General features: G+C 37.2%; 2 protein-coding genes and 1 pseudogene across 2 annotated transcripts in view; 2 read left to right on the plus strand and 1 right to left on the minus strand.

Moving 5' to 3' along the window:
- The window catches only part of LOC123557346 (F-box only protein 38-like), a 44,136-nt gene extending 42,791 nt beyond the window's left edge, over window positions 1-1,345 (minus strand). The window contains exon 1 of the mRNA XM_053525513.1: window positions 1,233-1,345. The gene's annotated coding sequence lies outside the window, so the exon portion shown is untranslated. The remainder of the gene's footprint in view (window positions 1-1,232) is intronic.
- On the plus strand, window positions 38-14,187 carry LOC123557339 (cholesterol 7-desaturase nvd-like). Its single transcript, XM_053525530.1, has 6 exons — window positions 38-1,023; window positions 6,415-6,603; window positions 9,002-9,180; window positions 9,895-10,140; window positions 10,620-10,793; window positions 11,436-14,187. Exons 1-6 carry the CDS (start codon window positions 573-575, stop codon window positions 11,601-11,603), a joined length of 1,407 nt encoding a protein of 468 aa, XP_053381505.1. The 5' UTR covers window positions 38-572; the 3' UTR covers window positions 11,604-14,187.
- Window positions 14,188-21,206: 7,019 nt separating this feature from the next.
- On the plus strand, window positions 21,207-26,343 carry LOC123528575 (cholesterol 7-desaturase nvd-like; annotated as a pseudogene).
- The last annotated feature ends 20 nt before the right edge of the window (window positions 26,344-26,363 follow it).

Below are 26,363 nucleotides of genomic sequence, written 5' to 3' on the forward strand. Positions count from 1 at the left end.
ACTACAGACGTAGTGATTTTGCCTGGCAACCGATGTAAACAAATACACACGCTAATACATGTTTGTTACTTATACGGGTATATATTATTATACTCTAGTTAACGCGTTAAATGTTCTTACTGAATAAAATATTAGCGTGAAAGATCGAAGTGAGTCCAGCGCATTATTCGTGCTTTGTGGAGTTACATGCAATGCCACTAGTTTCCGATGCGGGAATAGTATAATTATACCGGTGTTTAACGGTTCAAAAATCAATTGCGAAATAGGACACACTAAATTTATCTTAAATATTTCAGCGTTTGAAATTGTTTGGAAAAAAAGAAAGTGTAAAGACCACGTGCTTTCTATATTGTTTCACGGAGACTTTCTGTTTTATAGGAAAACGGAAAATTAAAGTGTCGACTTAAAGTACTTCCGTTATTTATATAACTGTGGACATTATTTCAAAACGTGCATCGATTTCTACTTTCAATTTAACTTTGTGCTATAAAGTAAATGATAGCATAACTCATCGTCAGGCGTTAGATGTAGCAGTAAATATAAATAGATAACTAAGTTCACGTTATTTATTGATGAAAATGTCTTTGTTAAGCCGGAGTGTTATTTTATGTCTGTTTATATTGGCGGTTTCAGCTTCATTAACCGAGAAGATTTTGAAAATACCGCTTTTTGAAGTTGGAGAAATATGGGTAAATTCTGTGTACAAACTGAATGAACGGTTAATTAATTATTTATGGGACATTGTTGATATATATTCACCCGTATTTTACTTGACATTGTCTGTTTTCATATTTTCCGCTTATCAGATTTGGGGATTGGTTTTCCGGCCTATTAACAGAGTTCGAATTTTAGGAGATTTAGGTTACCTTCCCGACGGAAAATTCACTAAAAAGGAAATAGCAAATAGCGTGAAGAAACGACGAGCTTTTGGTGACATTCCGCCGATATATCCAAACGGGTGGTATGGAATTGTTGAAAGCTGGAGACTTAAAAACAGAGACTCGACAAACGTTGCCGTTTTAGGTAAGTGTCACTGGTTATCTGATCAAATGCCATGCACATATTTTCTTTTAGTATTGCTTTATCATTGAATGTTGCACGATGCTCTCGTGCGTTCTCTATGTTACTCGTACGTAAAAAGAGACGTTTGGACTTAGATTAAAAGACAGAAGCATTTCTTTTATGTCAATAGGAATAGACTTTAAAACTACACAATGACAAGGGATTTATACCTGTTCGCGTTATATTCCCAGCGCTTTAGGCCTTCCCCTGATATTTTGAAAATATTCTACACAATAGTTACGCACTATACACGAGCAGCGCCATTTTGTAATGGAAAGTACACGTGTTCCTAAAAATTTAAACGTATCTGTTACAGTTGTATATAATTCTATTTCATAAACAACTTATCCATATTATCCATATTTTGCAACGCGGAATTAAATTTCAGTGTATCAGATATGTGATATATATTTAGGACAATAAGGTATCAGATACTACATTATAAAATTGACAATTTGTTATTTAGCCTTTGTAATTTGATATATCTAACTGGATGCTTGAAATAACATCTTTATTGTCGGAATGGTTCAGTATGAAATACTATTTACAAAACTTCAGTGAATTTCGAAATACCATATTTCAACATACATGCGCAGAGCTCATTCTAGAATTTTCGTAGGCGGGTCTGGAGGGGTGTAGCGGGGCTCAGGACATCACTACAGTTTGACAGCCATACATTTAGCATATGCTTATAATAAAAATCTCAGTCATTATTAACGTCATTGACTTGCAGTAACACTCGGCAATTTCCGTGCGATTACATTTTCTCGTAAGGCAATGATTTGACATTTTTCGGACGTAAATAAAGATCAACATGCACGTAACTTTCCAAAAAAAAAAAGCCGGAGAATTCCGATTGTCGTTACGGAGAATAGTCAGTTCGCTTCGTGCTTACATATATTATCGAGAGTTTATTATTTGAACGCATGCAATCTATTTATCGTTTTATACAACATATTCCCTCATCTCTGTGGATTCCCCATCCCTTATGCCCAAACCATTAACGCCAAATTCATTATCCACTCTCAGTGAAAATCAAGTCTGTAAACATACTTGCCATCTTTCAGTATCTTTAAGAAGTTATAACCGACAAATCAAAATGCATAAATCGTTAAGATAAAACATAGCTCTTTGTTAACAAGTCACTTCAAAGATAAAGAAATGTGAACGGTATTAAAATTTTAAAGAAACTGGGTCATTTAAATGGATACTATGAATAGTACTTAACCTTTAAGGAAACTGGGCCATATTGCAAATGATTTTGACGAGAGTCATGTTGTAGTTGGCAATTGATTCAGAAAGATAACTGAAAGTTTTAACACTTGACCTGTGCTGTGGCGGCTGTTTTTACAACAGACGGGTAACACAATATATCTATTCTTTGACCCCATGCAATTAGTGGGAACGACTAAAATGTTATTGCTGATTTTAAAGACATGATGATAGAGATTTGCAAATGAGCCGCGCCATGAGAAAATTAACATAATGGCTTTGCGACCAGCATGGATCCAGACCAGCCTGCGCATCCGCGCACGTTATATATATCATTTCACTTCAGGATCATTAAACCGCCGATGAATGGGAGCGAAAAATGTCTTTATTTTTAAGTGTTGACACAGCTGTATGACAAGTCAATCCCAAATTGTACAAGCCGGTGAAAAATGGCGGGGATCAAGGATTAAAAAAAAAAAAAAAAAAAAAAAAAAAAAACCTAGTACAATTCTTTATCCTGAGATCAATCACTGAAAATGTTTGAATTAGCTATATTTTTCTTACGGTCCGCTGGGAGTTTGCAGCTCATTAATTTACCAGCTTGCGAAATACGCCACCTCTAATATTGTTCGTTAATATAGGATACACACATGCAATTCAGTAATTGGCAATGAATCAATAAATCTCCCGATATATTTAAGGCAGTCATTTGTTCAAGTTTCTTTCATCAATTTAATTGCCACCTATATATATCTCTAAAGAACTGTAAAAAGGGTATTTACATATAGAAAGAAATTTCAAAATGATCGTTGTGTTTTATCATGTACCACGTGCAGATTAATCAATCGTATGCGATAGTTTTTGACCGCCTTTTCAATATATGTCATACACCCATAAAAGTCATCTGACGGTGTTTAATAGACGAAAATATACCCGCATTGAGAGATACTTTTCACGCAAACATAATTCCCATGGTCATAGTAAGTATCTTTAATATGATATTAACTATGATATGAATCCTCTTAGCCTTTTTTTTCATTATGATGCTGTACATCTCTGTGTATGTTGGTCAAATACCAATATTAAATTTGAGTCATATAGATCTGATATATCCGAGGAATGATGCAGGAAAACTCATAAATGAGCCGCGCCATGAGAAAACCAGCATAGTGCGTTTGCGATCAGCATGGATCCAGATCAGCCTGCGCATCCGCGCAGTCTGGCCAGGATCCATGCTGTTCGCTAATGGTTTCTCTAATTGCAATAGGCTTTGAAAGCGAACACTGCGCGGTATGGATCCATGCCGGTCGCAAATGTACAATGTCGGTTTTCTCGTGGCGCGGCTCAAATATTATACCCGCTGATTATTTATGACGAAATACTAACGTTTAAGTTTTAGCTGTTAATACTATACATATATTGAATGGCTTGCCGGTCAATAATTTTGACTGTTCACCGGTAAGCCATTGAATGTGTGTTTAATTACATAAGTATTAAAAGTAGTCAAAACTACAAAAACTTTTTAAAACAAGTCACTTTATTTTTAACCAACGTTGTTTAATTATATAACATCAGAAATAAAATTTCACATTTTAATTTCTTCAAGTTTTGACTCTATCACAGCAAAATAGGGTATTTAACTGGTCAGTAGCACAAACTATGGACGGCGATTTATATAAGGAATAATGTAATATTGCAAATAAATAAACGCTCCCAAACTGTTGTATACAACTACGATTGTAATGTAACCGTTTTATTTTTTTTTTGACGATATATTATATGACATGGCGCCTAATCTACGTTTTCCCTGCGCGTAAACACATAGCTTTAAAAATATCAATATTAATGGATCAAGGTAAAATTTTTGACGCATGACAAACTTCAAATACAAAATGACGGAATGCACGTAATCTTAAAAATGCGTGTCAATAAATAGGACCATTGCCTGTTTGTTTGTACGTACGCTTATTTATAGCCGCCACCGGTAACCAATATGGGCGACTCCTCCAGAAGACTGTTAGTTATGTTAGCGTGAGGATAGTGCAAGATACAGAAGACGCTCCAATTCCAGAAGCTTCCCTGGTTCTTTAGCGTGCCTGGTGTAAAGCACCCATACACGGGACTCTTATCCCAATGTTAGTAATTTTTATTTGGATGAGTGGGGGCTCGACCTCGCGACCATTGAAGTGACAGGCCCCTCCCTCACATCTTTCTCCCGTCTTTGTTGAAAAGCTAACCAATGTGGATGTTGCATTCTGGGATTGGTATCCGAACTCAGTTTTATAACCTGGGGACCAGTGCCCCGCTAAAGGTAGTGATAATATAGGTAACGTGTGTGGTTCCTTGCTTTGCATATTTGTGCCTCTCTTTCCGGTATTTCAGCTTAGAAAAATTCTAATTCTACGGTAGGCCTTTACCGTCCTACAGGAGTCTCATTTCGATATACTGGTTCTAATTCTTAAATATCATCACGCTCATACAACGCTGGAGGTCATGGGTTCGATGTCCGAAAGCAACGGAACAGAATTCCGTTTTCACTAACTCGGTGATAAACTCCTGTTGAACAGCATGTAATATTTATTAAGTATAAAAACTTTACAACAGTTTGCAAGATTATAAAAAGATATTTATACAAATTACGAAAATGGTTTCAAGTTCTCTCAAGCACTTGTGTTTAAAAGCACTTCCGGCAGTCTTATCTCTGACGCAGGATATTATGGAAGGTGGGGGCTGGGTGGTCACGTAAGCCTAGTGTTGCATACGCTATATCAGTGGCGTCGCATTCCATAGCGCTGTGAATATCAATAGGTAAACACTATTTTAAATCAATTATTTACGGGGGGAAATTTCAATAAATCAATAACACAAACAGTTGACACTACTTAAAACAAATAAAAACTTTGTCAAGCATTATTTGCTTTATTTAGAGGTTTAGCTTTTTTTTTCTAATTGATTAAGAAACACTATATAAATAATGTCACTAATAAAATTGCATATAGGTAGGTCGAACTAATCTGCCGCACTGTTGTTTGTATGGTCGGTATATATTCACAATACAATTTAATAAATACACTTCCTGCTTTTGTTTGGGGATATTTGTCCGGTTCAAATACTCGGTAATAAACAGTAAAGACTAATTCCGTATTTTCCAGAAATGAAATACTTATTTACGGACGTAGATACGGAGACGCATAAACTGGAAAATTGTGTTTGCGCAAAATAAGCAATCCGGAATTTCGATAATTGGTAATATTGACTGACGACGTGACTGTCAATTGTTTATTGTTGTAGTAGGTATAAACTGCTAAAATTTGTACAAGTATTTTAAGAATAACTGAAAATGAAATTACGAAAATGAGTTCATTTTAAGGCTTAGCTATAGAGTGATTTGCATTGTTGGAAAATGGTCAGAAAACTTTAAAAACGGTATAATAAGATACATTCATGTATACATGTACACAAAAAGAAAACATATTGTTCAATGATATGTATTTTACGCCTGAAAATTAAACTTTCCTAACTAAATATAATCATCCTACAATACTTGAAACTTACAGATCCCATTGTATGAATGGCATGCATTGAGTATCATGTAACTTAAAGGGCTCCGCAGAAACCTGATTATCGCGTCCGTATGTTTATTCGCCTCTGTGAACATCACGATGGTGATAACGCGATAGTACGATGGTGATAACGCGACAGTACGATGATGATAACGCGACAATACGATGGCGATAACGCGACAGTACGATGATGATAACGCGATACTACGATAACGAAAACGCGATATCACTATATTACGATGGTGATAACGCGACAGTACGATGGTGAAAACGCGATAGTATATCGCATTATCATCATCGTACTATCGTATTATCGCGTTTTCGTTATCGTAGTATCGCGTTATCATCATCGTGTTGTCGCGTTTTCGTTATCGTAGTTTCGTGATTTCGCGTTTTCATCATCGTACTATCGAGTATCGCGTTTCAGATCAACACATACAAAGGCGATGGCCCTAACGGAATTCCGTAGTTAATAGCTAGTGTATAAAGAGCAGCTTGATTTAGTGGTGTTCGACCTCTAGTGAAGCAAATTACATAAGCAGTTATATACTTATCATGTATATATATACTATTTCAGGTGAACAGCTAGCTGTGTTTAGAGATGAAAAAGGAGACTCACACGTGCTGGACGCTTACTGTCCTCATATGGGAGCCAATTTAGCGGTCGGAGGCCGGGTTGTTGGCGACTGCATAGAATGTCCATTTCACGGATGGAAGTTCAGGGGTCACGACGGAAAATGCACGACAATTCCGTACGCGGAGAAAAGTAATCATAATCATATAATTTTTTTTGCAAAATGTCATGTTTAATAGATACCAGAATTTTAAAACATGTTATTGAAATGTAGCCCGTCTATGAAATACAAGTGCGACTCATATGTTGTCCTAAACATTTTTATTTTCATGAATTATTTACTTTCATGGAGTAAACAAAAGTTGTTTCTTCGATATTGAAGTGCCAGATATATGTTATTTATCAACTCGAAATTTCTAGTAACGTTTCTCGATCTATCGGATAAATATTTCGAAATTTTGACTTAGTTACTCGAAAATTTCGAGGTACCTACTATAGTGTATACTACCATAGTGTGCGTAGATATATAGGTCCTGGTCAATATTAGATATCTTGCGAATCCCTCGGGAAGCCCTAAAGGGTCATTAAAAATATGACGGGGCAGCGTTCAATCTTAAAATAACATTATTTTAACCATGTTTAAGTCGGGAATGCTTTCGACCCCCTTTCAGCTCATAGCAAGAAAATATAGACGTACGCTAAAGTCCCACCATGACAGGGTACCTGGGTAGGTCTAGATTTTGAAGAGTAGACATACAAGGTGAACAAAGTTCGAACAAAGAATATTTCACTATGATTACCATCCATGGAAGGTTTTCGAATTAGTTCAATCATAGGACATTAACTAAACTTGTAAATATAAAAGTATATATATCCTATTTGGAGTAGCTCTATAGAGGCTAGGATAGGCCGTATATCTTTGTATGGTAGTATATGGTCAAGTACTTATACATGCTTGGTAAATATATGAGTGTGTTGACAGATGTATCCATTTATTTTTTTATCATTTAAGAGTAAATAAATATATCCCACTATCATTTTTGTGCTTTGACAGACGGACAGACGTTCAAATTTGCAATTGAAAAGGCCAGATACTTAGTCGATATGTTGAATTAGTATATCAAAATTTCGAGTTATCAAATAACATACACCTAACACTAATACTCTTCCGTAAAAAATAACTCGTAGAAATGAAGAATGTTTTATGACGTAAATATACTTTAAACTTCCATTTTCAGTAAACACGAAGGTTAACATACAGCGATTGCAAATAAATTGACATTGCTGTTGACAATGTAATGCAGCGGTCACATATGTGACTCTATCTAATATCGTGGAATTAAAGAACACAATCCGCTTCTGAATGGAATAAATCGCCTTAAAGCTGCCGGGTGTCATTGGTATTAGGACACTAAATCTCTCAGGCACTGCAGTTCCGTAGACTTAAACGCTTAAAGGTTTTTAAAGCAATTCTTAAAAATGCTACAAAAGTAAAGTCAACTTTAATCATCTTTAAATCATACAACAACAACAACAAACAAACTTATTTTATGAATAAAAAGCTATTTAATCAAATGCAGTCATATGATACCTTTAAACGCTTACACAACTGTTGGGTTATTGTCATTATCTTAATTTGTAGAAGCTTCTGGTATAATACAAATGTATCTTCTATGCCCGGAATCCTGCTTTTGCCATTGACTTTCAGCCACTAAAATTTTCCAGTACATATCTAAGCACAAGAACTTTAAATTTCTTCTCAGAGTCAGCGAGAGGTTGATATTTGTGCGACAACTATTGTATCAAAAACTTTTTCGTATTTTCACTGTAAATTTACAACATTATAAGTTGAAAATTGGCGGAAACACGATTCCGTACAATCACATTACCACTGAAGTCGAGTTTTTCTTCACCAAACAAAACAGTGTCTCTCATTTTGTTTTATCACATTGTACATACGTTGTATGTATTGATCGCTATATCGCATCAAACTGACGTTATATGTAAGATCGCTACATCGCATGATACTGACGTTATATGTAAGAATGCTACATCGCATGATACTGACGTTATATGTAAGATCGCTACATCGCATCATACATAGGGTGCATGTAGTGATCGCTACATCGCATCATACTGACGTTATATGTAAGATCGCTACATCGCATGATACTGACGTGATCGCTACATCGCATGATACTGACGTTATATGTAAGATCGCAACATCGCATCATACTAACGTTATATGTAAGATCGCAACAGCGCATCATACATAGGTTGCATGTAGTGATCGCTACATCGCATCATACTAACGTTATATGTAAGATCGCTACATTGCATGATACTGACGTTATATGTAAGATAGCAACATCGCATCATACATAGGTTGCATGTAGTGATCGCTAAATCGCATTAAAAATATGTTGCACATCACATTATACTCACGGTTTATGTATCGATCACTATAAAGCATAATATATACATTGTATGCATTGATCCCTATACTTACGTTATGTCCGAGCGTATGAAGGCCTTTTTTCAAAATTGTGATGTTTGAAAATCAAATTACAGTATTTGTCTTTTCCTTCAGTCCCTGAAATTGCCAGGGTTAAAGCATGGACCAGTATTGAAATCAACGGCTGGATCTACCTGTGGTACCATGCTGAGGGTATCGAACCTAACTGGACACCGCAAGAGATAGAAGAGATCGCAAATGGCCAGTGGCAGTATAAGGGTCGTACTGAACATTTCATTAATTCACATATTGAGGTAAATGAAGTGTTTTATACATGAGCAAGATTTAGTATGACTTTCTACATTCACATTTCACTGTAATGGGTTTCGTTAAAACGCTTGTCTAATTCTCATTTTCAATTACTGGTGAAACATTAAATTTGATTTTAATTTTCGTTAACGTTACTGCGTGCGCATGCGCTTGTCTATTGATTTTTCAAAACCCTTCATTGTTTTCCCACTTAATCATTTATGATACTGGCTAAATGATCATTTAACTTAATTATCCGTGTTATCCGTGTCTGCGATTTCACTTCAGCGGGCACAAAAAAAACAACGTATTTTAATTCAAACACGACGACAGTAAACGAGCTGCATTTTTTTAACAATTTTGAATACCTTCTTGTTTTATATCATTCTTTCGAATCTTTTAACTTGTATGTGAAACAGAAGGTTATAATATATGATAGAACTATTGTCTGGTAGTGATCGGCATTTTCCGTTGGATTATGTATTTTCGGTATGTGTAATCGGCAATTTCCGGCAGGTATGTTGGAACTACAGTAACGACCGAAGAATAGCGAAATAGAATTTAGTGATCACGTGATCACGTGATCCACGGAAATTGCCGAGCGCCATTACTGGTTAAGTAGACATACGTGACGTCAGCGCTAGTGTGTTATTTTCAAAATATACACGATTTTTCATATTAGTTCAGAATTCTATATGATTTATCATTTCAATTTCCAGGAAATTCCAGAAAACGGGGCGGACGTCGCTCATCTCAAACAAGTTCATCAACCGTTTATCGCCGCTGGCATTGATTTGGTTGGCATGTGGAACAAGTATTTGAGCTGGGGTCAGCACAACTGGACAGCAGCTTGGACCCAGATGCCTAGCCCTGATGGACACATAGGTTCCCTTAAGCTCACACATGATCTGACTTTCTTCGGCATCAGTTTACCGTTTGTCTTCCTGAACGTCCATGCTTTGCAGGTAGAAACTTAAACTTCTACCCATAGTCCGTGTCATTTTATTTCAGTACCATGATTTTGTCACATCTGTTCACATCAACCATTATTTCTCTGACATTCAACTTAAAATTAAAGCTTGTTCCTATTCTGTCCGTACACGCGGGACAATATTGATATGAACCAGAAAAATAGTAGGCCGAAATAAACTGATATAATTTTTTTATGTCGTTCATTAAACGCTTTTGTTTTTTGATATCTAATGCGATTTCCCGCCTATGTAACAATGATATGACCGTGATATTCGTCCATACTGTGATTGAGTTTTACGTTATGATGATTGTTATATAATCAATGCATAATTCAGAAAAATGATAAATTAAGAATACTTAACAACTTGGAATGACATAAACATGGCATCTCACATTAGTTTTTTCTCTTACCTAGATCTACTTCGATTATATGAGAGTATCGAACGTTAAAATACTTTTCAATTATTTTCAGATTGGACCTGGCATCGTGTACCTTAAGTTTGACAGCTTCTTCGGTAAGGGCGTGTTTATCCAGTCTCTAGTCCCTGTGGAACCTATGGTCCAAAAACTGGTGCACAACATTTACATACACTGGGCGGTACCAAACTTCATAGCAAAGTTTTTCATGCTGGGAGAATCTATACAAGTAAGTTATGAAATCACCGAGGAGAAAAAGGAAGAATTTTAATTTAGATATAAACGTTTTAAGACAGAAAAATACGGTGACACAGGTGAGACATAGAAATGTTTTATGCTACTGGAAACATAATCAGTTACTTCCCCCTGATTATGTCCAAGAAGTAGATTGGTCCTTTCTCTGCTTTTATCGTTGACTTCTTTGTAATTTTCAAGAGCAATATCTGTACTAAATTTCATTGGATTGAACAAAGATAAAGGACAGGTTTTCTTTCAGTGGCTCTGTGCTAAATTTAGGTTTGATTCATCATTTCGATTTAAAAACCTAACTAATTCGTGCGTTTGCAACAGCTAAATTAAATGTGAAAATTGTGCGTTTCGCTGTTACAGTAACCAGTTTGTACATATTCACACACGGAACAATAAGTAACATATTGACTATTTTTGAGACATTTTGCGAGAACTACGAGCAGTTTTGTTTTGAAATGTAAATTACAACTTTTTTGGAAAAAAATATATATTTGTCTGGTTTTCTAAAGTAAATGTTTGGTTAAAAATATTATTGAAATTCTTAAACTTTCTGGATAATTTCATGGCCCTTATGTCTTTTACTGAATATCAGATTTCATTATTGCTGTTTTGTATCTTTTAGGTGGAACGGGATATAATGATCTGGAATAATAAGAAATACGAGGCAAAGCCGGTATTTGCCAAATCAACGGAGGACAGTTTGATAGCCCGTCACAGACGCTGGTACCAACAGTTTTATTCTGAACACAGTCCAAGACTGAAGTTCCAGAAAGACACGCTTGATTGGTGATGGACTATATATTCTGATTACAGTACAACAAGAATCGCTCGACTTTTGACGAACGTTTTTTTCATCCTGCTAGCCCGGGACCCTGATAATATATAACACATTTTCCTGTAATAGAATATTTTTATACATGGTAATGGACCTCATCATCATCATCATCATCATTATCAACAACAACAACAATAACATCACGGTAATTATCGCCACTGGCATTACTAGCAATCATCCTCAGTTATTCACATCATCACCATCATCATTTTATCATCATTGTCTCCGTTGGCACAATGTGTTTAGATTTTTTCACAGAATTCCAAACTTGACATGTATAAAGCGAGGTCAGACAGTTTATTTTGCTCAAGCCGAAATTCCGTAAAATCAATCTAGATGTTAAAAAAACGTACACACATTTTTGTGCTTACCATCGTTTTTACTGCATCCTTTCCAACAACGCTGTGATAGAGTCAGTATTATCGCGTCATGTACGCCGCGTCACATGTACGCCGCCTTATATGTACGCCGCGTCACATGTACGACGCGTCACATGTACGCCGCGTCATATGTACGACGCGTCACATGTACGACGCGTCACTTGTACGATGCGTCACATGTACGTCGCGTCATATGTACGCCGCGTCACATGTACGACGCGTCACATGTACGCCGCCTTATATGTACGCCGCGTCACATGTACGACGCGTCACATGTACGCCGCGTCATATGTACGACGCGTCACATGTACGACGCGTCACATGTACGCCGCGTCACATGTACGCCGTGTTATGTACGTGTCATCATCATTGTGTAAATCAATCTCCCTAAACGGCAATATATCCATGCTATTTGGTCTATGGTGCATAAATATGAAACAGTGTTCTGAAACCTTAAACAAGCTACACCAATTATAGTCATTTTCAGTTTTTGCTACGTTGGTTCTCGGAAATGAAATCTCACACTGTGGGGAGTGGGAATCCAAGCGGATTGACTTATGTTCTGTTAAGATGATTTAAAGTATTAAGAGGGAGTGTATGATCCGCTTATTAAACATAAAACAACTGGCTTGACCTTACTTTGACATTTGTACCGCCTTATATAAATATTATATATAAATATTATATATGTGCTATATTTATTTGTACTTTTGTGCCGTGAAACACTTTCATGAGTTGACTTTTATGTAGCAATATTGAAAAATCGTAAAATCGTAGAATTAAAAGAAAATTGCATAATAAGCACTGAAAACCTTTAAAGCGACTCTTGCACACATTTTAATTAGTTGAAGGCAATGAAATCCTGGTGCTGTTAAAGTGAAAAGTGATATAAACCGATTGATGTATGATTTTTGCAAGGTATCTGAATAAATAACCAAAACTATTCTGCAGAAGGGAGTAAACCTTTGAAATGTTTTTGAAATTATGGAAAACAGTCTTCTTGCTTTTCCCTTTATCTTTTTTTTTCAGTGTAGTATATAATTTTCTATGGCAAAATTGCTGGAAATGAGCGTGTTGGAAAATTTCACACACAGCTGTGGGCGAGTACCTTTAAAGTTAGAGGAAGGGGCCTCCGTGGCCGATTGATTTAGGTTGCTGACTTCGAATCGTTTGTCTCTCACCAATGTAGGTTTGATCCGCAATCAAGGCATTGAATTCTTCATGCGAGGAAGCTATCCAGCAGGCTTATTTGTAAACGGAAGAACGGTGGTTCTAACCAGGTGCCCGCCCATGATGAAATAATGCTCGGAGGGGCACCTGGGGTCTTCCTCTACCATCAAAGTTTGAAAGTCATCATATGAACTACAACTGCGTCGGTGCGACTTTAAACATAACAGCTAGAGCAAGTTTTATAAGTTCGCTATAATTTTACAGAAATTGTAGGTCTAGGGCAAAACCGTTATTTTGCGTTTAATGTATAAGTCCTGCTGAAACGCTAACTCGTTATTTTTATTTTCATTATTTTTTTTTGTAATTGCTCAATTTGGCAGACCTATTTTTTCGCTCGTTATTCTTTGTACGACCGATTATTACCTGTAAATCTTATCTAGACAATCTCTGAAGTGCCACGGACTGAAGTATATTTTCACCACGTGATTATTTTGGTATTTCACGTGTTTAACACGTTTTCACGTGACCATTTTGGTATTTCATGTATTTTACACGGTTTCACGCGACCATTTTTGTGTTTCATGTATTTTACACGTTTTTGCCTCAAATAGTTTTACCAGCAATCACAAATGAAGATGTTGCACTTTTTATTTATCAAACTTTATATGAATGTTGCTCACGCTTAGCTTTTTAGCGTTTAGAAACAATGCAAAGATTGTTTGTTTAAAAAGTATACATGTAGGTATTTTAGACGTTATGACATGTCAAAAGCACTCGATCGCAGATTATTTTTGGTAACTACATCTATTTCGCGGAAAAAAATACTTTGAAGCTGATTGAACAATACTAACTTGTTAAATTTATAATTGGTTTACAAATCATTCCGGATGTTAACTGTGTCTGGGTTTCCCTTTAGATATATTTATTACCAGTCAGTTTATTAAGAAAGTACACACTTGAACAATAGAGCGACACATGTTCTTATTTGATCGGCGTGAAGTTGGCAGTACAGCAGTAGCAGCAGTAGCAGCAGTAGCAGCAGTTAACTGCTGTAACTGCTGGCAGTAGCAGCAGTTAACTGCTCCTACTGCCAGCAGTTACATCAGTTAACTGCCGCTACTGCCAGCAGTAGGAGCAGTTAACTGCTGCTACTGCCAGCATTTACAACAGTTAAATTGCTTGTACTACCACAAGTGAAGTGCTGCTATTGCCATGAGTTAATGTTCGGTTTTAAAGTTAGCGATGCTTTATCCTTTTTATAAAGGAACGGTCTATAGTTTGGATAGTGTTTGCAAATACAATATAGTAGTAAAGATTTATTTTGTATAATAATTAATTTTAGCAACAAAAAGATGAACCGCCAAAATAGCTGTGATAGTATGGTAGGTATAAGCATTGCTTAAATATCAATCAGTATTTTAATCAATATAAATTTTCATCTTTAACACAGTGTTATGTAAAGCCACAACATCAAACGAAATTATATGGAAGTCTAATGCGTATTATAATATTTTTTTTACAAGTAAGTACAAAATATTTTATATAATGCACAATGGATGTGATGCATGCATGTGCAAATCAAATTATTTATAATTTTATGACATTCTTGGCTAGAAAAAATTATACTGTGGACTCTGACGAATTAGCTGGCGAAACTTACCAATAATGAAAATTGTGCATGGTACTTTTTGCGTTAAGATGAAAAGAAAAATAGAAAACATATAAGTGAAAGAATGAATTAATTTTATCGCACATAAAAAGGTTAATAAAAAATGAATTGACAGAGTCCCAACCGCTTACGTGAGAATACTCCACGCTTTATTTAGACAGGAAGTGAATATACATTTGTAATAAAACACGGCAGATTTACATAATCGAGAGACGAGCCTATAAATTGAACTCTCAAACATCAAATCAGTTTATACAAGAGTGTATTTAACTCTGAGTTTGGCCTTTACTATGATGCAATTACCTCCCCAGATTGTATGTTAAGAAACTGAAAGTAGAAAATCCCGCGATTTTCTAAATGGCAAGGGATGGTTTCGAATTTGGCCCGGGCACGTTTTCTGAATAAAATCAGTACATGTATTTTATAGGCATATATATTCAAATAGTTATTTTTAATGATAACTGAAGTAAAAATACAGACAACAGTTTGAAGGAAGTTGTTATGTGCTAAAATCGAATTTGCCAGCTCCCGACTAAAAATAGAACTGCGAGGAAGATCAGGCAAACCAAAAAAGGACAATTATCCATCAATGTATTCATCCATGTACATTGTATAGATTAACATCATGACTGTTAAATAAGACAAAAGTTTGGGGGTCCCCAGCTCCGCCCCAGACCTTGACTTTTGGATGGGACCGGGTGGCCGTTGTAGAGGGGGTCGTCCCCCACCCGGCACGGGTGGCCGCCATTCGGGGAAAACTCTTGTTTGGGAGGAACCCGGGGTGAGGTGTGAGGCGGGGGTGGCCTAAAATGCTTACAGCAGTTAATAGGAGGACCCTACGGGACCTTGACTTTGGGCCGGGACCGGGTGGCCGTTGTAGAGGGTGACGGTGTATGGGGGCCAGCATAGCGGCTACCCCGGGAAAACTCTTGTTTACTCGTGAGCGGGTCTCAAAGTTGGTCCGAGGCCGTTTCTGGAAATGTTCACTTTTTTTCAGTTTGGGCACCCCCAGCTCCGCCCCAGACCTTGACTTTTGGATGGGACCGGGTGGCCGTTGTAGAGGGGGTCGTCCCCCACCCGGCACGGGTGGCCGCCATTCGGGGAAAACTCTTGTTTGGGAGGAACCCGGGGTGAGGTGGGGCGGTGATTCCAAGGATAACTCTTGTTTTTAGGAACTCGGGGCTGAATGCGGCTTGAGTGGTTTTCTTTCAGCAGTAAATACACCAGAAATATATTCGAAACTGGTAAATTGCTCTCGTTGGCTTTAACAGGAGCCTTGTTTTTTGCTGTCATGAGCATTTTACTGCTAGCAGTAAGAGGAGCCTTGTAAACATTTAATCGCTGGTAGTTACATGTAAAAAAACTGGTATACTGGTCTCATAAACCGTTTGACTGCTGCCAGTAACACATAGAAAACTCAAAAAAATGTTTTCATTGGTGATTTCACTGCTGGAAGTGACATGCTCTCATTACGGTGTACCGTTTGGACATTCGTGACATTTTATTGAATCCTAAACCGCGATGCACGATGTTACGATGACGAAAACGCGATGGTGCGATGGCACGATGATGAAACAACGATGGTTCGATGGTGAAAACGCGATAACACGATGATGAAATCGCAATGATGCGATGACGCGATGGTGAAATGTCGATGTAATATCGCGTTTTCATCATCATACCATCGCGTTTTCACCATCGTACCATCGCGTTTTCACCATCGTATCATCGTACCATCGCGTTTTCATCATCGTACCATCGCGTTTTCACCATCGTGCCATCGCGTTTTCATCATCGTACCATCGCATTATTACCATCGAACCATCGCGTTTTCACCATCGTGTCATCGCGTTTTCACCATCGTACCATCGCATTTTCACCATCGTACCATTGCATTCCGGTGGTCATGCGCAGTGGTACAGTTTATATGTCAGTAAAATACAGGCTTGATACAATCTCATTTTCACATTGCACTATATACCTTCTACATCCTAACAAGAATAAGCTGAGTTTGAATAATATCATGTGACTATTACACCCAGCTTTTTATTTACTTTCATGCATACATAAAATACAAAGGACGTAGCCTTGAAGGTTTTACACAGTTTTAATGAACTGAGCATGAACATTTTGTAAAACAATATTGCAAAACAGCAGAATCTAAATGGTAAATTTCTTCTCACAAAATACATTAAGATACATTCATCTATTGTTGACAAAAAGTACAAGTGCACGGGACTAAGCATTTCCAGCCGGAAGGCGATGGTACGATGGTGAAAACGCGGTGGTACGATGGTGAAACCACGATGGTACGATGGTGAAACCACGATGGTACGATGATGATAACGCGATGGCACGATGGTGAAAATGCGATGGTACGACGGTGAAACCACGAAGGCACGATGATGACAACGCGATGGCACGATGGTGCGATGGTGAAAACGCGATGGTACGATGATGAAAACGCGATATTACATCGACATTTCACCATCGTACCATCGCGATTTCATCATCGTGTCATCGCGTTTTCACCATCGTACCATCGTTGTTTCATCATCGTGCCATCGCGCCATCGCGCCATCGCGCCATCGCGTTTTTGTCATCGTATCATCGTGCATCGCGCTTTAGAATTATATAAAAAGTCACGATTGTCCTAACGGAACACCGTATCTCATAGACCATTCTGCTGGCAGAAACATAAATGAGACGAGAGAGACTTGTAAACCATTTAACTGCAGGGTACATAGTTTATAGGAGAATTTAATGGTAAATGGGACAATTTCCTATAGGGCAAAAACTTTTCCTACGGGCAGTATTTCTTTAAACTTTGTATACTTACTGAGAATCAAGTTTAGAACGAAAATATGTATTAAAATCATAGGTACCCAGGCTTGATCCTGAATTTTTTGCCCTTGAAAGTCGGTTTCAAGGGCAGAAAATTCTTGATAGAAATAGATTAAGAACGCTTCAATGATCTTTAAACGATACGGACAAATGTATAAGCGGGAAGGGTAGGTTTTACGGCCCATTACACATCTGAAGGAAACTTGTAAAACTGATTTTAATAACACAATTTAACTGCTGGCAGTATTATATGTAGGACACTGACAAAATAAATACCTTATGTCATTCTCATCATCTGGAAGTACAGCTTTATTAACTGTTATAATTGCTGGCAGTAGTAGCAGTTAACTGGTGTTAGTAAACACGATCAATTGCTGTAACTAGTGGTAGTTAACTGCGACAGGCAATAAACTGCTGTAACTGTTGGCAGTAGCAGCAGTTAACTGTTGTAACTGCTGGCAGTAGGAGCAGTTAACTGCTGTAACTGCTGGCAGTAGGAGCAGTTAACTGCTGCTACTGCCAGCAGTTACAGCAGTTAACTGCTCCTACTGCTGCTACTGCTGTACTGCCAACTTCACGCCGATTCTTATTTGAACAATACAAGTGTTAGACACGACTGTCAAGGGAGGTAACTAGAGCAACGCAATGGGACTACTTTTTTTTTAAAGAAAAAACTATTTTTAGATGCCACGTTGCCTTACTTATAAGACAAATATTTCATGTGAAAGTGTATTTATCGAAAATTAAATTTGAATTATTAATTGATAACATGACATCGATTACCGTACATTGTCTGTAAGTCATTTTTTTGTTCCAGGATCTGATGTCTGTTTCAATATTACTAGTAACGGCGTGTATGTTTTATTGTTAGACGCTTTATTCAGTTTGATTGTTAAATGTTGATTTTTTTACATATTATTCTATTTTCATGTATTTATTTTATTTAAAAAATGTTTGTAGATCTGTATATGTTTTCTATTAAAAAATCTTGGAAAAATAAATAAATTTCTTTATAAAACATACCTAATGTCCAGACTTTTTATTATCCAATATTAAGCAGCCGGAGCGAGACTTCAACCTTGGACGTGGGGGTCTCCATACCTATCGAAATTATTATTAAATTGAAACTAACAATATTCTCCTCAATCTTAGGCTACCGAAATACTTCTCAAGCTTAAAGTACTGAAGTTCTTCTCAACCTGGAACCATCAGAATTCTTCTCGATCTGAAACTATCGAAGTTCTAGATTGGAGCTACCGAAATTCTTCTCAAAATAATTCTGAATGAAGCAATTCAGTTCAACTGTATGTTAACCTGAATACCATTCGCTTTGCATTTCGAAAAGTATGTTATTATAATGTATTCAAAATATTCAAAGTTTAACTCCATGCCTGTCATTTAGTGGTTTTCAGCCGTTTCCCCTGCCTATTCTACACGAGCATTACAAGCCGAGAACCCCTCTGTGAGTTCTATCCCCGAGTTCATTATGGGGTTTAGTATTATAGGCTGCCACATTATTATTTATAACAAGTACGAAAGTTGCTGCAAGATGCAGCAAAAGGAAACTCCGCGGTAAACAAAACAGTGAATGTAGTAGTAGTATGTGTGTGTGTGTGTGTGTGTGTGTGTGTGTGTGCGTGTGTGTGCGTGCGTGCGTGCGTGCGTGCGTGCGTGTGCGTGCGTGCGTGTTCGGGTTTAACGTCTTTTTCAGTCGTATAAACGACGGTATCTACTTGTAGCAGTGAGCACAATGTCCAACTTTATAGTGCTGCCTCACTGAGATATCACGCCGTAGACACGTGACAAGATTTCCCACCAAGTCACATTATACTGACAGCGGGCTGACCAGTCCTTGCACTTCCCTCTTTATGCTGAGGAAGCGACTAGTACCATTTGTTACGTCTTTGGTATGACGCGACCGGGGATCGAACCCACGAACTCACGCACTCGAAGCGGACGCTGTACCACTAGGATATCGAGGCGGTTGTATGTAGTACTGATAGAACATGAGATGATATAACGATGTTGTAGACCCTAGGCAAACAGACAGTCTGATGGGGTTTTGTGAATGTTGGATATTATTGTTGTATTTAGCGACCAATATGCGAAATTTCGATTTATGAAATGAAATGTATTGTGTACACAAGGTTATGCTTAAATGCAGACTTACGTAGTGACTGAGCTATAAACTTAGCTCAGATGTTATCAACACCATTGTTCTGATAAATGTCTAATTAGGAATGTGGACTCTGTATGATACTTTCATGTTAAATGGTGATTACTTATAGGGTATTGTTGTTGTTCTTGTTTGGTTCACCTTCTCCTTAGGAGAACAACTTCTGAATAGGCAGCAATGAGTACTGACTAAACAGTTCACTACTATAAACAACTTTTAATACCTCTATATACAGTCACATACTGATCAATTGAAATTTTGGAAGGACAAACGGTCAATGTTGTGCGATCAGCCAACTCTCAAGAAAGACCATTGTTTTGATATTGCTAAAGGTCAGCCTGTAAGAAACCTACTTTGAGATAATAGAGCAAGGATACTTTAAACTGCAAGTCACCTTGGTTCAAAGCCCAGTTTTTTGCCTTATTGTTAGATGACTTTTGTAAAAGGTTTGACTATATTATGCATGTCAAACATTAAACACACAAATACTTAACTTAAAAAATAAATAAAGTATAAATGAGCCGCGCCATGAGAAAACCAACATAGTGGCTTTGCGACTAGCATGGATCCAGACCAGCCTGCGCATCCGCGCAGTCTGGTCAGGCTCCATGCTGTTCGCTGACGGTTTCTCTAATTCCAGTAGGCTTTAAAAGCGAACAGCATGGATCCTGACTGCGCGGATGCGCAGGCTGGTCTGGATCCATGCTGGTCGCATACCCACTATGTTGGTTTTCTCATGGCACGGCTCAAATGATGTTTGTTCCATACATATACGTACTGTGTTATAAGTTTAGTGTTGGTTACTAAATGAGAAATAGGCAAAGTCGTGCCTATATTAAGATGACAGGGCCTTGTAGCCTTGAGTTACAAACTTAATACAGACTAGACACAACGACATAGTAACAACTTGATAGTCAGCCTACAGCAATTCTCAACAAATGCGCAACAATCCTTTTTTAAAAGTACTCATTGTAGTGCAATAGGTCGCAAGTTTACAAGTTTACAAGTTCATTGAAAATTATTCAAGGCCCATGTGACATACAGACTTCCGGGAGAAAATTGAATATTGCTTAAATGATTTTTAACAGGTAAATGTCCAAATATTTGGCAGAGATTTTTCATCCCGGGTAGGTTGCTACACTTTTCCGACTAATTGATATGAATTTGAATGTTAGAGAAGATCCATAACCTCAACCATTACGATGTGAGCCCATTAAAAATGAGTTACTCCTCTTTGAGCTGATGTATTTTCGTCACGCTGCAAAATTTACATCTCCATTCATGTTTTTCATATTGATCTCATATTACAAATACTTTCGACACGTTTTCTTTATATTTGTGCATTGAGCAATGCATGGCTTGGTTAGTAGTACGCTGAGGTTATTAAAGGAGATGTTTATAGTACTTAAGATATAAATACAACATCATGAAAACTAAAATTTAATAATAAAACTAAGTAATAACGATAATAATTATAATACAAAAATGGATTTACACAATATATATAAAACTGGATAAAATAAATGGATTTTGTAACAGCATTTTGTAAAAACTAAAAATATATGAAATGTGGCTGGTCAGTAAATTAGCGATGTGTGTTTTAGTCGTTTTTGTTTCGGTGTTAGTGAACGAAGAAGTTTTTGAACTGACGATCTGGGCACAAACCATTTCACGAATAAACTCCAGTATACGGAACACGGATATTTTCTCGCCGTTCTTATATGTTGTTATTGCTCTTGTAAGTTTTCTAACGTATCATTTATACAACTTGTTGTTCCGTCCACTGGACAGAGTAAGAATTTTGGGCGACCTCGGTTATCAAAAAGATGGAATATTTTCGTTGAAAGAAATTGCAAATAGCGTGAAGAAACGACGAGATGTTGGAAAAATTCCACCGGTGTATCCAAATGGCTGGTTCGCAATCATTGAAGGCTGGAGACTAAAGACAGGGGAAACCAAAAGTATACTTGCTATAGGTAAGTTTTAGCTTGCCGTGTAATGTTCAATGTAAGTAATAAAATCAAAGGTGCATTGAACAGGCCAATGCCTCATGCTATATACATTCGAGTAGTGTTGAAAGAACCCAGTTTTACGACATATTGAATACTTTATGTTATAGATCCCCGATATCTAATCCATGGTAGATCAACTTATTATTTTAGATCTAAGGTCATTTAATCCATGGAAGAACAACTTAAGAATCATGGTCATTTACACCAACGACTTTATGCTACACACACTAAACCGTGAACCGCTTAATACTGGTAGACTGATAGCCAGGATGTAGATAAAACATACTGTCCGTATCTTTATCAAATCAGGTGGTTCCAACGCTGTTCGAGAGGTGAATTAAACCCGAAACTAGAAGAAAATTTTCGTTCTTGTAAGAATGATTTAAAGGAATTTAAAACTCTTATATTCCGAATCAAATGCAAACGATGGGTGCACCTGGAGCACAAATTTGTCAGTTTCTTAGCACATGCGTTCATTTAGTTGAGATTTGTGCCGTTTATGCACTTCTGTGTTATACAAACACTTCTGTATACAGTCCACAGGGGAAGGAAATTTTTGTCAGCTTTTGACAATACATGTATTGCATCCTATACAGTGCTTATCGGGAAACACTTCATCTTCTAACGGTTGCGTCTAAACTGCTGACTCGGTTTGATTGAGTCTGCTCATGAGAGTTAATTGGAAGTGCAACACCCCTCATGCCCCAATGCACCGGCTAAAATTATATTACAAAGCTCACGAATGGACTCCATCATCCGACCAGACCACAGTATATAACATTTAACACTGAAATCGCTAATTTAATTCAGTTTCCATTTTTAGGTCAAGAGCTAGTGGTATTTCGAGATGAAAACGGTGTGGCCCATGTTTTAGACGCTTATTGTCCACATATGGGAGCTAATTTAGCAGTCGGTGGCCTGGTCGTAGGCGATTGTATACAGTGTCCTTTTCACGGGTGGAAGTTCAGAGGTCTTGACGGGAAATGCACAGGAATACCGTATGCAGGCAAAAGTAAGTTGATTTTGTTTCTATATTCCGAAGTAACCGTTGTCAATACTGTATCAAACATAAAAGGGAAACAGCTGCCGATTATAGAAAAAGTGGTATTTTTCACCACGCGAAAACATATATCGATATATAAATTAGATCTATGTAAATTTAATCACTTACAATTTTAACATTTTGTCAATGTTGCTTTATGCATGCATGACTTACAATGTTTTAATGATGAATTTGATGTGACAGTTTATTGAATACTACTGGAACACTTAAAAGGTGGTAGCTTTGATGTATATTCGTTCCCATCCTAGTTTAATGTTATGTTTAAATTTTTCATATATACGCGGGAATCTCTGTGTTTGCGATACGCAAGCACCGACAGGGAAATTGGCCTATTTAGGCTTTATTAAAATTTACAAGGTATCTACCTTTTTTGCATAGGGAGGGGACTATATATAAAATTCTGAATGATAGATCATTCCGTCCACCCCCTGCGTCCCCTGAAAGGCTTTTGATACAGGCCCCTATGCATCAACACTTAGGTAAACATACTAATCAGTTGCATATGACTGGTGTTTACAGTTCCTGATATAGCCAGGGTAAAATCATGGAACACTGTTGAAACAAATGGATGGATAAATATATGGTACCATGCTGAGGGATCGGAGCCCTACTGAACATTGCCGGAAATTGAGGAGATCACGAACGGAACGTTTCGGTACAAAGGACGGACGGAACACCACGTTAATGCTCATATAGAGGTAAATCTTTAAAAAAATTAGATCTATTGATAACTATATGTAAGACAAAATACTTCATTCAATTTTAAAAAAAATCTCTTCAAAATGTTAAAATTTCTGGCAATATTAAAATGATTTCTTTCTTTATTTGTTTGTAGCATATACAATAGCCATGTTAGCGACGGCAGTTTTTCCTGATAAAAACATTGGCCAATAAAAACTTCATATTTATGTATCATGCTGTTCAGTGTAATGCAAAATAGCTTGATGTTTTTAGGATACATTGCTGTACAGGTTCATATACGACAACAGAAGTGTCAACAGAGAAAGGCTATATTTGATGTTAGTTTCTACAAAAACAAACAGCTATTTGATCACTTTAAGCATTTAATTTTCTTTCCAGGAAATCCCAGAAAACGCCGCCGACGCGGCACATCTTAATCAAGTCCACCGCCCATTTTATGTCGCCGGTTATGACCTGAATAAAATACGGAATAAATATATCAGATGGGCTCATCATCAGTGGGAAGCAACTTGGAGCCAGAGATCAAGTCCAGATGACCATATTGGCTGCACGGAAGTCACGCACGATCTGAAAGTGTTTGGCTACAGTCTGCTTCCGTTTTATCGTTTGAACGTGAAAGCCATGCAGGTAAGAGTGCCGTGCAACGGTGTTCCCTGGCGTTACGACCAGAGCGTACTTCCGTCATGCACGTACATGTACAATAGCGAAGCTATCTTATAGCATACCTTCGTCATCGTACTTCGCACTTTGCGTTGATATAGGGAGCACGCACTGACTCTATCAGTACAGCGTATTTTGAGATCTTGATGGTTGCATTTTAAACGGGATCGCCTGGTGGAACGCTTTTAAATATTCTAACTTGTTTTCTGATTTGAAAAATATTTGCATTCAGTTCTCTCAGGAATTTTTCTTCACTACCAGTAGACACAAGAAATTAATAAAGCGATATTCAACGATTCAAAGTTTTGTCATTAAGGCTATCGGAATGTATGTATTCTAACAGGAAATTTTGAATGAAATTAGTTTTACAAAATTTACTATATTTAAATTATTACATGCACAAATATAGTTAACTACCTTCTTTAAATATAAGAATTATTTAAAATGTGTTACAGATTGGTCCTGCAATTATGTACCTGAAGTTTGACAGTTTCTTTGGTAAAGGCATATATGTCCAGTCGATAGTTCCTGTGGAACCTATGGTCCAAAAGCTGATGCATAATATGTACATTCACTGGACCGTACCCAACTTTATAGCAAAGTTCTTCATGCTCGCACAAGCCATACAGGTAGACAAACCGAACAGAAAGGGATGTAGTGTTGAACTCCTGTTCCGGAGGTCACAGGTTCGAATCTCGGAAAAGAAAATAAGTGAAAGTTTGACCCAGGTAACTTCAATATCGCAACAAAGGCATGAGTATTGGTATGAAATCAAGGAAGCAGCTGTCGGTGGTTTTACCCAGAAACACCCGTGTTAAAAGCTAGGAAGTCGCCATGTGAACTATAATTGTGTCACTGTGATGTTAAACCCAAAAAAAACATACCGAGCATTTTTATAATTTATCAATAGTTTACGTTTTTTCTGCTGACAGAAACGGTTTTAAGCAATACATGTTCGGAACTTAAAGACGTTTTTCCGTAAAGGCATACATAATCCCATTTTTATCGAGATGAGTCATGATATCAGTTTTTTATATTGAATATGAGATTGATTGACATTTTTTAACAGAAAGAAAAGCAATAAATTTCTTTGTTGTTTCTTTAGTTGTGAATACTCTGCTCATACTGTACAGATTGGTAAATTGCTTATGGAACAGTATGGATTGTGCGTCTAAATTTATTTTTCAAAAAGGTTTTGAGAACGGTTTCAATTTACGTTGGGTATTGTGAATCATAGGTCTTTCGATCAAAGCGTGCTTAATCAATGCCAAAAAAAATTTGGTCGAAAAAAAAATGGGAATTTCAATCGCGGAGCCCGTGACAATATTCTGTCGTAGATGCGTAATCTAAAGTTTATGTTCATATTATTTCAGTTCATTTTTAGCCACCTCCACCGTCATTTCCCACTAATATTTTCTGTGGTTTCTGCCACTAGTTTAAGAGAACGGTTGTAATTTACGCTTTTTGATATAATTGACAGATTTTTCGATCAAAACCAGTACTCTGTGCCTAATGAAAATCTTATGTTCTTGTTATTTCTTGTACCCCTTGCACCTCCTACCAACCCCCACTTTCTTAAAACATGCTGACCTTTTTGAATTTCAGGCGGAACGGGATATAATGATATGGAATAACAAGAGATACGAGGCAAAGCCGGTATTTGCCATATCTGCAGAGGACAGTTTGATAGCCCGTCACAGACGCTGGTATTCCCAGTTTTATTCTGAGCACAGTCCAAGATTGAAGTTCCAGAAGGACACATTTGATTGGTGATAACATAACTATTCCGAACACAGTCCAAAATTGAAGCTGCAGAAAGACACGCTTGATTGCTGATAAAATGAATATTCTGAGCTTAGTTAAAGTTAGTCTGTGTTCAGACCTAATGTTTTGTTCATAGGAGAGAACTCTTGAGACTATTCAAATTCTGTATAATTATGTCCCTTTTCTTCTCAAAACATTAGAGCCAGGACTGATGAAGTCAGAATTATTTACAGATTTTTTTTCTAAAAAGAAAAAGATTATCTAGTCGGTAGCCA

Source organism: Mercenaria mercenaria, chromosome 15 (genome assembly GCF_021730395.1).
Source record: "Mercenaria mercenaria strain notata chromosome 15, MADL_Memer_1, whole genome shotgun sequence".
Classification (NCBI taxonomy): domain Eukaryota; kingdom Metazoa; phylum Mollusca; class Bivalvia; order Venerida; family Veneridae; genus Mercenaria; species Mercenaria mercenaria.